This window comes from Peromyscus maniculatus, chromosome 2, assembly GCF_049852395.1.
Source record: "Peromyscus maniculatus bairdii isolate BWxNUB_F1_BW_parent chromosome 2, HU_Pman_BW_mat_3.1, whole genome shotgun sequence".
Classification (NCBI taxonomy): domain Eukaryota; kingdom Metazoa; phylum Chordata; class Mammalia; order Rodentia; family Cricetidae; genus Peromyscus; species Peromyscus maniculatus.
Genome location: NC_134853.1, coordinates 154,660,485 through 154,672,755, shown reverse-complemented (window position 1 = coordinate 154,672,755; position 12,271 = coordinate 154,660,485). Strand labels below are relative to the sequence as shown.

The window sequence follows — 12,271 nt, the reverse complement described above, 5'->3', positions numbered from 1 at the left end:
ACAGGTGTAGAATCGCTAGGTTCTGATGGTGTCATATAGGTCTTTATGTTGTTGCCTGTATTTTTGCACTGGTGTCTACTCATCTCTTCCTCTGCTCAGTGTAGGCGGTGTCTGTGTCTGAAGGTGCCTCTCTTGTTCTAATTGCCTTAGTTTCTCTTGACGGTGTTCCGTAACACATGAGATGAAATAAAGCCTTTCCTACTCTAAGTTGTTTTGGGTCAGAATGTTTGATCACAGCAACAGCATGAACGTAGAACAGGGTGGAACCCAGAGCTTTGTGTGTGCTAGGCAAGTGTTCTATCAACTGAGCTACATCCCCAACCATTTTTTTTTTAGTTTAAATTATGTATTTATTTTGATTAATGTGGCATACATAGGTGCAAGCCAGAAGATAGCTGCAGAAGTCAGTTCTCTCCTCCCGCCATGTGAGTTCTGGGGCTCAAACCGAGGTCTTCCGACTAGGCGGGGATACTCAGTTTTCTCCAGTGCAATCTCATTGATAAGTTACCCAATCCCAAATGATCAGCCCTAAGCACATGTACATCTGAGCAACACTAAATGGACTCAGTGTGTCACACACACACACACACACACACACACACACACACAAGAAAAAATAATTGAAGAGGAGGTCACAAGTTTGAAAGGAAATAGAGGGACACGGGATGAGTTGTGGAGAAGAGGTGGGAGTGGAGATGATATAAATATAGTGCTCATGTATGAAATTCCTTTTTTGATTTTTTGAGACAGGGTTTCTCTGTGTAGTTTTGGTGCCTGTCCTGGAACTTGCTCTGTAGACCAGGCTGGCCTCGAACTCACAGAGATCCGCCTGACTCTGCCTCCCGAGTGCTAGGATTAAAGGCATGTGCCACCGCCCGATGTATTATTGAAATTTTTGCTTATTTTTATGTATATGGGTGTTTTGCCTGCATGTATATATGTGTACTACTTGTGTGCCTGGTCTCTGTAGATGTTGGAAGAGAGGTCTGTCCTAGAACTGGATTTACAGACGGTTTTGAGATGCCATGTGCATGCTGTGATCCAAACCTAGGTCCTCTGCAAGAACAACAATGTTCTTAACTGTTGAGTCTTCTCTCTAGTCCATTGCACAAGTGGTTTAATAAACCTTGGGCAGTGTCCTCACTCAAGAACCAGCCAGGTCCTGGGACCGTTCATGGAGTCATGGACTCAAGGACATAACCAGTCTACCTGGTTTTCTTTTTCTTTTTCCCTTTTTTTTGGGGGGTGGGGTTTCCGAGACAGGGTTTCTCTGTGTAGCTTTGGTGCCCGTCCTGGATCTCGCTCTGTAGACCAGGCTGGCCCGGAACTCACAGGGATTCCCCTGGCTCGAGTGCTGGAATTAAAGGCGTGCGCCACCATCGCCCAGGTACCTGATTTTCAAAAGCATTGGGCAACCCAGGCCTGTCTTCCCCTGCAGTTCCCAGAACCATCCACTAGACGGCGCGGCTCCATGACAGCCGTGCCTCTCTTCCTCACGCTCATCTCGTTTGTTAGCCCAGCTAAAAAAGCCCGCCTCCTGGCCCATAAGGCGACGGGGCCGGAAGTCCAGCTCTCTCTTCCTTCTTCTTCTTCAACATGACGGTGAGTAGGCCGGCTCTGCCTTTGCCTCCCCTCCATCCCTCCCCATCCGCGGCCCGCGGAGCCCACGGGGGTTTTTCTTGCCGGCGCCCGGCGGAGGACGAAGCCCGCGGTGCTGGTGGCGCTGGGGCCGGCGTGGCTGTGCGGGCGCAGGGCTCGCCCGTCCCGTCGCCTGCCCGTTCTGGGAAGGGGTTGAGGTTAGCGGCCCCGGGGTCCGGGGCGCGGGGTCCGGGGGCCGCCGTGGGTGCGAGCGGGGCGGGCCGAGCCGGCCCCGAGTCGGTCCTCCGTCCAGGGGCCTTGGGGATGGCTCGGTGCCGCGGAACCCCTGCGCTCCCCACGCCCAGGGAGGGCGCTCGCTCTTGGCCCAGCTCGGGAGGAGGAAGGGGAAGGGAGGTCGCTCAGGCGCGTGCTTCCTGTGCGTGTGTTTTTAGGGTTACATTGTATTCGTTCTTGTCCGATTGGCTCTTTTTAAGCCGGAGTCACTACCTAGTGACCCCCTTAGGGCTCAGGCTTACTCTTGAGGGTCCCGTCCGCCCCGCGCGTGGAGCAAGAGACATGCCGATCTCCCTTCGCGCTTCCCAAGCCGATGAGCTGAGACCTTGTTCAAAGAGCACGCGCAGGATTTGGGGACGGTGGAAATAAATTAAGGTGTGCAGGTGGAGGAGACACGGATTGACAGGTCGGGGGGGGGTGTTGACTGCCGTGTGACGACTCTGTTGCAGCAAGATCAAGGCGAAAAGGAGAACCCCATGCGGGAGCTTCGCATCCGCAAGCTCTGCCTCAACATCTGTGTTGGGGAGAGCGGAGACAGACTGACCCGGGCGGCCAAGGTGTTGGAGCAGCTCACAGGCCAGACACCTGTGTTTTCCAAAGGTGAGTGATGGCAGGCTGGCCGGGGAAGGGTGGGCAGAGGGTGGGCCTCATCTAACCAGAGCACCAGAGCAACCTTTAAGGTACGCTGGAGGAGGGTGTGGCACTGGGCCTGACTGGAGGGTACCTACCTGTGCTTCTTGCCTCTAGCTTTATGCTCTCTACCTCAGCTTCCTTTTATCTGTATAAGAGGGATTGCAATTCCCTCGTTTTGTGGCATTAGCATTAGGTGAAGTCCAGGTTTTGCTATGAGTGGGATTTGGGTGATCTGTGTTTCTTACCTAGTCCTGCCAGGGAGCTTAGGCAAGGTGACCTCAGAACATCTGTACAGCTTTTATCAAGGTGTATTCTTCAGGCTGACATCTGGTGGTCCTGGCTATTGAACCCAGGGTCCTGCACATTAGAGCTGTGTTTTCTTTAGAGTATGATGATGAGATGGGAGTGGTAGCCCACACCTGTAATCCCATTACCCCAGCTGAAGCAGGAGGATTGCTGCCGGTTAAAGGCTAGCCTGAGCTGCATTTGAAATTCTCTGAACATATCAGTTCTCTTGTGCCTCTGACTTAACTATGGTCATGAACTCCAGAGACTTGAGTGTATTTTGGGTTCTTAGTCCTGAAGTATGGCTGGGTAAATTAGTATGGCTGTGTTTTCTGTGTTATAGATGAAGTTGATTTACACATTAGAACACCACGTAGAATGTGAGTAGATGCTGGCGTCCTAGAGCTGCTGTTGGGGGAGCAGTGAGTGCGGCGGGGGTGTGACATTACCTGACTTTTGTCCTCTGCCTGCAGCTAGATACACCGTCAGGTCCTTTGGCATCCGGAGAAATGAGAAGATTGCTGTTCACTGCACTGTCCGTGGAGCCAAGGCGGAGGAGATTCTGGAGAAAGGCCTGAAGGTGAGGCTGGTCCCTGTGTGGACAGCTGGGAAGTCAGATGAGGTTTACAGTCAGCAGTGCTGAGCGTATTTGGCTGGTGTTTAAAGATGCCAGACTGTTGTTTGGATTCCCATTCTTTGCTTGGGTTTCTCTCTGCCCTTTGGAAGTTGGGATCATTTGATGCAGACTAGATGGGAGGTGGTTTTGTTGAAGGGGAGAGTAACCTGTGCTCCTGACCAGGTTGCGTAGACTTGATGTGCTCTGGCCCTACTGGGTGTTCCTTTGAACAGGTATTTGTGTGGCAAGTAACACGGTTGCTGCATTTTCCTCCTCAGGTGCGGGAGTACGAGTTACGGAAAAATAACTTCTCAGATACTGGAAACTTTGGCTTTGGGATTCAAGAACATATTGACCTGGGCATCAAATATGACCCGAGCATTGGGATCTACGGCTTGGACTTCTATGTGGTATGGTTCTTTACCCTTTCCCAAGCTGCCTGTGAGGAGGGGTGCCTGCTGCTGCTCTCTGTCACCAGTGCTGTCTTGCTGTTGGGATGTTGGGCTGCTGGGTTGAAGCCTTGTGTCTTGTCTGCCTGTGTGTACGCCTTGGGAGGAAGGGCCTTGTTTGTGGCAAGTACAGAAGTTGGGCACCACACAAGACAGACTGGTCCCTGCCGGTGTGGTGCTGTGCTGCCCCTGGCCTTGGAGTTGGCTGGACTGTGGCTGCCCTGTCCCCATTTCCTTCCCTTAGGCACCTGAGTTCCATGCAGAATACATAGCCACAGGTGTGGGTGGTGGGCACCTGTTCTCAGTGGGGATTTTCATGTGGAAATGACTTACCACAATGTGTTTCTTTCATGAGAGTAAAGAGGCAGAAGTAAAGTGAGAAACCTTAGCACCTAAGATTCAGACACCTAGACCTCAGTGACGGGGGGACTCAGAGGTCAGGGCAGCAGAGCTTTGGGGAGTGCTTTTGAGCAAATGAGGGGGTGAATATGTGTTCCTTTGTGCTTTTAGATTTAAATTTTTCTGCATTACACATGTTACGTTGTGGGTTTTTGTTTTGAGCCAGGCTCCTTGGTTTGTACCCCAAGCAGGCCTTGAACTCCCTGCCTACATCTCCTGTGTGTTAAGGTTCTGGAATCTACTGGCACACTTAGTTGGATGTGTTGTCCTGACCCCACACACACACACACCAAATTCTATTTTTATGTGTATAGATGTTTTTGCCTATTTGTATGTCTGCATCATGTATGTGCAAGGGAATCAGAACCCTCTAGAGACGCTGGGAAATGGGTGGGGAAGGGGAAAGGTGGTGAAGGTTCCAGCCTGCAGAGCGCACGTCTGTAGTGTGGTGTTGTCTGGGAAGCCAGTCACAGTTCTGCCAACTCAGAGATGTCAGAGTCCGTTAAGTTTCCAGGAGTCTCCAGTGTGTGAATTTTGTCCGTCTGCTCTTGACCCTAAGCTGGCTAGATGACTGTTGGTTGTTCCTGGCACAGGTGCTGGGTAGGCCAGGTTTCAGCATCGCAGACAAGAAGCGCAGGACAGGCTGCATTGGGGCCAAGCACAGAATCAGCAAAGAGGAGGCCATGCGCTGGTTCCAGCAGAAGGTAAAGCTGATCTATCTCCCATGAACTGGTGGTGCTGGCGGCTGTTACTGGGATTGGGAGCTGTGCATATAGTGCTGTTTGGTGGGTAGCTTGTTTAAAGATAGATTGTATGGGCAATTTGTAAACTGGCTCCCAGGGTTGGTGGTTGAAAGGAAGGCCCAGGTCTGAGTGTAGGTAGCTGGAATCAGAATTCTCAGGCGTTAGTCTTTGCTGTGGTTCTTGCTGTTGCCTCCTGTTCTGAAAAATACAATCTCTTCTCTTTCAGTATGATGGGATCATCCTTCCTGGCAAATAAATTTTATCCAAAAGGCCAATAAAATTTTCTCAGAAATGCATGTTACTGTTGTGTGTTTGTGAAAGGAAGTCTGGCCACATTCAGATCCTGGGACCTCAATCACTTAACAGCCTCGATGAGAATTGCTGGTGCAGCCTGCGTCCTGGACTCCAGTGTTTTCCTGCAGCTCAGAGCCGAGCATTGTGCTTGCATGCTCTATGGATGGCCTGTGGTGCAGTGGTCCCAGTTTAAATGGGTTTTGAGAGGTATGGGGTGGGGTTAGGATTTGGATTAGTTGTAACTAAGGGCTGGGTCCAGTGCTCCATGTCCCAGTGAGCGCTCCTTGTTTGTGATTCGATGTGTGGTGACGGGACTACAAGACAAGCTTCTGGTGTGGTGCTAACGACTGAATTTTGACTTTGCTGTTCAGAGTTGAGTTGCCTTTAAAATGAGAAGGTTGGGAGGCTGTGTCCAGAGGGAAGTCTCACAGGCAAGTTGTCTGATTTGATCTCAGTCCTCCCTTTTTTAGCTGTGTTTCCTCCTTCACGGAAGCAGTAATCCTTAGACCAGTACTAGGAACTCAAGTACAAAAAAAATGCTGTGTGTGTTTCGTACATGAACTCTAAGAGTTGGCTGTAACCAGTGATTTTTTTTTCCTTCCCCTCCCCAGATCATTGAAATAGTGATCCATAGGCTGTTTTAGGAACTGGGGATATGGCCCAGGAGGTGAAGTGCTTGCTGTATCAGTGTGGGGGGCGGGGCTCATAAAAAGCCAGCAGCTATGGCCAGCCAGCCTAGCCTAGCCCAAGTCCAGGTGTGAGGCACTAAGAAAAGCAAGGTTGGGGGCCCCTGTGGAAGTACGTGCCCATACAGACCATCGTTGAACTCAACTTCCCTTTGTTGTTTTTCAAGATCGTGTCTCTTTATGTAGCTCTGGCTGTCCTGGAACTCAGGTGGCCCAGCAGACGTCAGACTCAGAGCTGCTCCACCTGCCTCTGCTGAGACTGAAGGCACACACCACCATACCCTGCTCTTAAATTTCTTTTCATTCAGGGTTTTTTTTTGTTTTGTTTTTGTTTTTGTTTTTTTTAAGTGCACGGGCATTTTGCCTACATGTAGGCCTGTACCACATTTGTGCTTGGTACCAGTGGAGGCCTGAACAGGGCAGGGGGCAGGTGGTATATGACAACCCCCACCCCCACCCCCTGGAACTGGAGTCACAGTTGTGAGCCTGCATGTGGATGTTGGGAATTGATCCCCAGTCCTCTGCAAGAATAGCCAGTGCTCACTGGGCAGTGGCAGCGCACACCTTTAATCCCAGCACTTGGGAGGCAGAGGCAAGCGGATCACTGAATTTGAGGCCAGCCTGGTCTACAGATCGAGATCCAGGACAGGCACCAAAACTACACCGAGGAAAAACCCTTCCTTGGAAAAAAAAAAAAAAACAAAAAAATAGCCAGTGCTCTTAACTCCTGAGCCGTCTCTCCAGCCTTCTTGCTCACTGAGACTGGAGATGATGGCTCAGTAGGTGGGCGGGTGTGAGGGCTTAGGGACCCACAAGAAGCTTGTGTTTTGAGACAGTGTTAACTCCTGACCCAAAGGCTATGGTCTCTTGTCAACCAGAGTAGCTTGGGATTCACTGTGTGACTGAGTATGACCTCTACCTCCTGAGTGCTGGGATTTAAGTGCTACCACACCCAGTTTACACAGTACCAGGACTTTATGCCAGGCAAGCACTCAGCAGACATCTGCAGCCTCATAGCTACTCTTTATAAAACACCTGGAAACCACTAGCCTGGTGATAGATAAGCTGCCGTCGGAGCCTGTGTTGTGGAGATGGAACGCACGGTAAGTTTTAATGTTCCAGAAGCTAGGGAGTGTAAGGTCCCGCTAGCTGCTACCATTAGCTTTTGGTCGGTCTGTTTCCTTGATGTTTGTGCTGGAGGGAGGGCTGGGGCACAGAATGATGGACTTGGAAGGTGCAAAGACATAACACTTGATTTTAACAGTGCAGATGTGCCGCCCTGCATTGGGCCTGCTGTATTGTCTACAGTTGAGATGGCTTTACATTTGTTTGGTTTTCGAGGGTTTCTCAGTATGCCCCTGGCTGTCCTGGAACTAGCTCTGTAGACCAGGCTGGCCTCAAAACTGCCTTTGAATGCTGGGATTAAAGGCATGTGCCACCATACCCGGCTACATTTGTAATTTTTTAGTTATGTTCCTGCAGGAGACAAGTGTTGGACTCTCTTGGAGCTGGTTTTGCAGGTGCTGGGAATTGATCCTGGATTCTCGGGCAGAAAAGAAGTGTTCCTAACTGTTGAGCTATCTCTCCAGCCTTAAGTTGACTTTGCTAAAATTGTAAACCTGGGATTCTGGCTCAGTGGAAGCAGTGTTGGGAGTGAAGTTAAACTGGAATTTGGTCCTGGCTCTACCTTGCAGTGTGATGTGGAGGTCATGGAGCATCTAGGTAGTAGAACAGTTAGGGTGGTCCCCTAACCAGCTGGGCAGCAGGCAGTGGCTGGGCAGCAAGTGGATAGGCAGGGTCACCTGGGAGTTGACAAATGTTTCCCCTTAGACCTGCAAAGTGGTGTATGCGGACTGAAGTTTATGGGCTGCCCACATCCTGGTGCTCGAATGATGTGGGGAGGTAGTATCCAAGGACGCTTGGCTAATAAACTTAGTTTCGTGACTTTGTGTGATTATTTTCTCCAGCTCTTAGTTACAAAAATTTGACGATTGAGCCTGTCTATTGTGTTAAGATAGTGGGCATCTGTCCCATCAGCAGGCCCAGAGATGCTGCGCTCCTTTGCTGAGGGCTACAGTCCTGCAGGGGCGTCAGCATGCTAGGCCAATGCTTTGCAACTGAGCTGCACTCCCAGCTCTAGAACTGATTTGTGTGTGATCAGCAATTTGCTTGCTTTACTCCACAAAAAATTTGATGTCAGACATACTGCCGCCAAGGATAATCTCATGTATCCTATGGATTGCAGAGTGTTAAGGGGGTCAAGTGGTATGTGATGGGACATATGAGCAATACAGAAGGGTGGGATCCTTAAAACAAGGAGCAGTGTGGGATAGTTGAGGCTGGGATGAGATCACAGGATGTGTAACCAGCCTCCCTTTGGGCCCTGGCTGCTTCAGAAGCTGGGCGACAGTGAGGTTACTGGTGGTTGTGCTGGGGTGTTTATATCAGCAGGAAGGCCAAAGGGCAAGAGTGAAGGTGAGAGCCGTCCAGGGATCCTTGACCAACAGGTGGGGAGGGGAGGAATATGTGTGCCCCAGCACATCTGGTGGTCAGGGCTACTGGAGTCTGTTCTCACCTCCAAGTGGGTTGCAGGGGTGGAGATCAAAGCAGGCTTGTCGTATAAGCACCTTTACCCACCATTGCTGACCCGATCCAGGTATCTCTAAGACATGTGATAAGTATGTATAGGAAATGCTGGTTTACACTGTACTAGATTAATAATCTTAGACACAATACAGTCCTAAGGGACAGTAGGGTCTCCTTCCCCAGTGGAGACCCTAGAAAATACAGCTGCTGTCCTCTAGGCCTTTTCTGCTCTTTTGAGACAAGGTATTGCTGTGTAGACCAGATGGTGTAAGCTCCTCCTGAGCTTTGGGGTTACACACAGCTGCTACTCTCAGGCATTTTTGGTAACTGTTTTGGGTTTGTTTTTAAACATAGTTGAGAGAATGAGAAATAGTCGTGAGTTTTTCCCTTCAAGTGGCTGCATAATATTGCCTCCACCCACTGTGGGGAGAAAAGCCAGAAAACCTGTTACTGGTTCCCGTAGCCATTAGTGATGCAGTAGGAAGAGCACAAGCAGGGGAATTTTTGTCTCCGATGCTGCTTCTGCCAGGGAGGGCTGCAGGGAAACCTGACCTGTTACAGAGCGGTTGGCTTTTCTGTAACCATGGGCTCACCCTAACAGTGCTCCAGATAACCAGTGGATGACATCCAAAGTTAACTACCAAAGGGGCATGAGTCCTAAAGAGTTAAGGGCCCCGAAACCACCTACAAACAGTTTTAAGCTGCCACTGGAGACCTGGTGGTGCCTGGGGGTACAGAGCTACTTGGAGAGCACTTGTTATGGAAACCATAGAGTGGTTGTCAGAGGGGAATCCAGCCTAAGGTGCCTGGGGCACCAGGAGGACTGAACTTGGCTCTTGAAGGTACAGGTGTAGAAGGATACGTTTGTTTCCAACAAGGACCACTGTGCAACCTGGCCCTGAGGTGTTACATGTAACTATAAGAAGCTGGAAAGCTAGAGACATTCAACAGCTTAACCATGGAGGGAGTCATTTCTCCCTGTTCTCCTGAAGATTGCTTTGATAGCATAACTAACCCTTTGAAGACCATGAGGACCACCACCAAAAGTACTGCTTCTATTTTAGACAGTTTCACTTTATGGTGCAGGTTGGCCTGGAACTTGAAATGATCCTGCATCTTCAGCCTCCTGAATGCTGTGGTTACAGACGTGAGCCACCCCCATCCCTTCCTAGAAATACAGGATGTTTGTTTCTTTGCAGGGGTTCTGTTTATCTTAGTTCAGCTCAAATGCTACATGGTGTGGCCTAGATGGGTAGTTTAAGCATCTGAAGCCCCTGGCCTGTGAGTGAAAACCCAACATGGTACTAACAGGTACCATGGGTTTGTTACCTGTAGGGAGCTCACTGGCTCCAATGTTGCTAAAAGGAAATCATGTGATTGCTAACCTCAGGGTAACCATATAGGTAAATCTAGGAGTTTGTGTGTGGATGAGGTAAAGTGCCCAAAACAGTCTCTGATGGTCCCTCCAGGGAGAGTACACTATCTGATGATAGTTGGTAGTTGGGATTCTTTTTTTTTTTTTTTTTTTTTATTTATTTATTTATTTATTTATTTATTTATTTATTTATTTATTTATTTATTTATTTTTGAGACAGGGTTTCTTTGTGTAGCCTTAGTTGTCCTGGAACTAGCTCTGTAGACCAGGCTAGCCTTGAATTCACCCAGATCTGCCTGCATTTGTCTGCTGGGATTAAAGGCATCTGAGACTACTCCCCATCCCCCCAACCCCCGCCCTCCAGATTTTTCCTTTTTTTTTTTTTTTTTTTTTTTTTTTGGTTTTTCGATACAGGGTTTCTCTGTGTAGCTTTGCGCCTTTCCCGGGACTCACTTGGTAGCCCAGGCTGGCCTCGAACTCACAGAGATCCACCTGGCTCTGCCTCCCGAGTGCTGGGATTAAAGGCGTGCGCCACCACCGCCCGGCAGATTTTTCCATTTTTAAGCAAAAAATTTTTAATTTATATGTGTGCGTGGTTATGTGAATGGGTGCAGCCACCCTTGGAGGCAACAAATCCCACTGAAGATGGAGTTACAGAGGTCGTGAAACTGCACATGTGAGTGCTGAAAGATCTGAACTTCAGGCCCTCTGTAAGATCAACATGTGCAGTGCCCTGGACCACTGAATTGTCTCTAGTCCTTGTGAACAACTTAAGTCTAGAAACAAATACCCAAGCAGCCCCTGGATTACAATTAAATGGAAAAAAAATGTGGGAGAGAGCTGAGTAAGGGTGCTTGCTTCCAAGCCTGAGGACCTGAGTTGATCTCATGTGGTGGAAAGAGAGAAATGACTTCTGCAAGTCATCCTCTGACCCTCTAAGGGGCAATCCTCTACACATAATTTAAAACATGTATCCAGCTGAGCGTGGTGGCATAGACCTTTAATCCCAGCATTTAGGAGGCAGAGGTGGATCTCTGTGAGTTTGAGGCCAGCCTGGTCTACAGAGTGAGTTCCAGGACAGCCAGGACTACACAGAGAAACCCTGTCAAGAAAAAAAAAAAAAAAAAACTATACAGCATGCTGGCACATGCCTGTAGTCCTGGCACTTAAGATTGAGGCATGGGGTATCATGAGTTTGAAACAAGCCTGAGCCTCAGGATGGGACCCTGTTTGAAAATGAAGAGAAAAATTCCACAAAAGAACCCCTAACGTGAGTCGCTGCCTGTTCCTCCTGTGGTGCCCTTGAGTCTGACTTAGATTGGCCACACAGGCCTTAGGTCAGTCAGCCAGCCTCTTTAAGTCCCAGGCTTGGGTAAAATCAATCCAACACCTTCCTTACAGGGTTGTTTTCAAGAACTGGAGTGTAGATGCATTCAGCTTACTCCAGGTTTGCATCCTGCAAACGGAAAGTTGGAAATGCCCTAATTTGAAAGTACCTGCAGAAATCACAGCCACAAAGACCACCGGGTAGATTGTCTGCCTCACATCTGAAGGCTGATGAGACAGAGTTGTTATCCCAGCACTAAGAGGGAAAAAGTCAAAATTCAAAGAACAAAAAGTCCAGATCACCTTTTCACCACTGTCAAGTTAGAAAGCCCTAAACCTTCCTACTGAGATGTCGGTAGGCAACGAGTGTGACCACCAGAGTTCAGTCCCCAGAACCCACCTGCAGACTGCCCCTGACTTCCACACCCAGCTCTGGAGGAGCAGTCAGTGCTCTTAACCAACCTCTGAGCCATCTCTCCAGCCTGTAATCCAGATCTTTTAAGGTGCGAGGATCCACCTCTAATCTGGGCCACACCTGTTGGTGGCAGCCTATTAAAAGACATAGGGGCCAGGCAGTAGCTGGCCCATGCTCTTAATCCTAGCACTTGGGAGGCAGAGGCAGAAGGATCCCTGTGAGTTCAAGGCCAGCTTGGTCTATGGAAGTTCTCTCTTTGCCTGCTCACTCTCACTCTGACTAGCAAGTCCATTCCTTCACCGGCATCAGAGCCTATTTTTTTTGGATTCCATCATATACAGAAGACCAGCTGAGACATTAGACCTCACAGACTGAACAACTACTGGACTCTTGGACCTTCTGTTGGTAGACAGCCATTGTTGGACCAGATTCTAATAATCCCCTTTATATATATATATAAATTCTGTAAGTTCTGTTCCCCTAGAGACCCTGACTAACTAATACACTGGTTATCGTGGTGGTGGTATTCACTAAAGTGAATACCAATGATCAGTCATAGTGATCACTGACTATGGTGGTCATTGATGACATC

General features: G+C 49.2%; 1 protein-coding gene across 1 annotated transcript; it reads left to right on the top strand.

Annotated features, from left to right (window-relative positions):
* Positions 1 to 1,477: 1,477 nt before the first annotated feature.
* On the top strand, positions 1,478 to 5,293 carry Rpl11 (ribosomal protein L11). The gene is made up of 6 exons (XM_006980828.4): positions 1,478 to 1,602; positions 2,322 to 2,472; positions 3,264 to 3,370; positions 3,685 to 3,816; positions 4,848 to 4,958; positions 5,224 to 5,293. The coding sequence occupies exons 1-6, from the start codon at positions 1,597 to 1,599 to the stop codon at positions 5,251 to 5,253; spliced, it is 537 nt and encodes a 178-aa protein (XP_006980890.1). The 5' UTR covers positions 1,478 to 1,596; the 3' UTR covers positions 5,254 to 5,293.
* Positions 5,294 to 12,271: the final 6,978 nt, after the last annotated feature.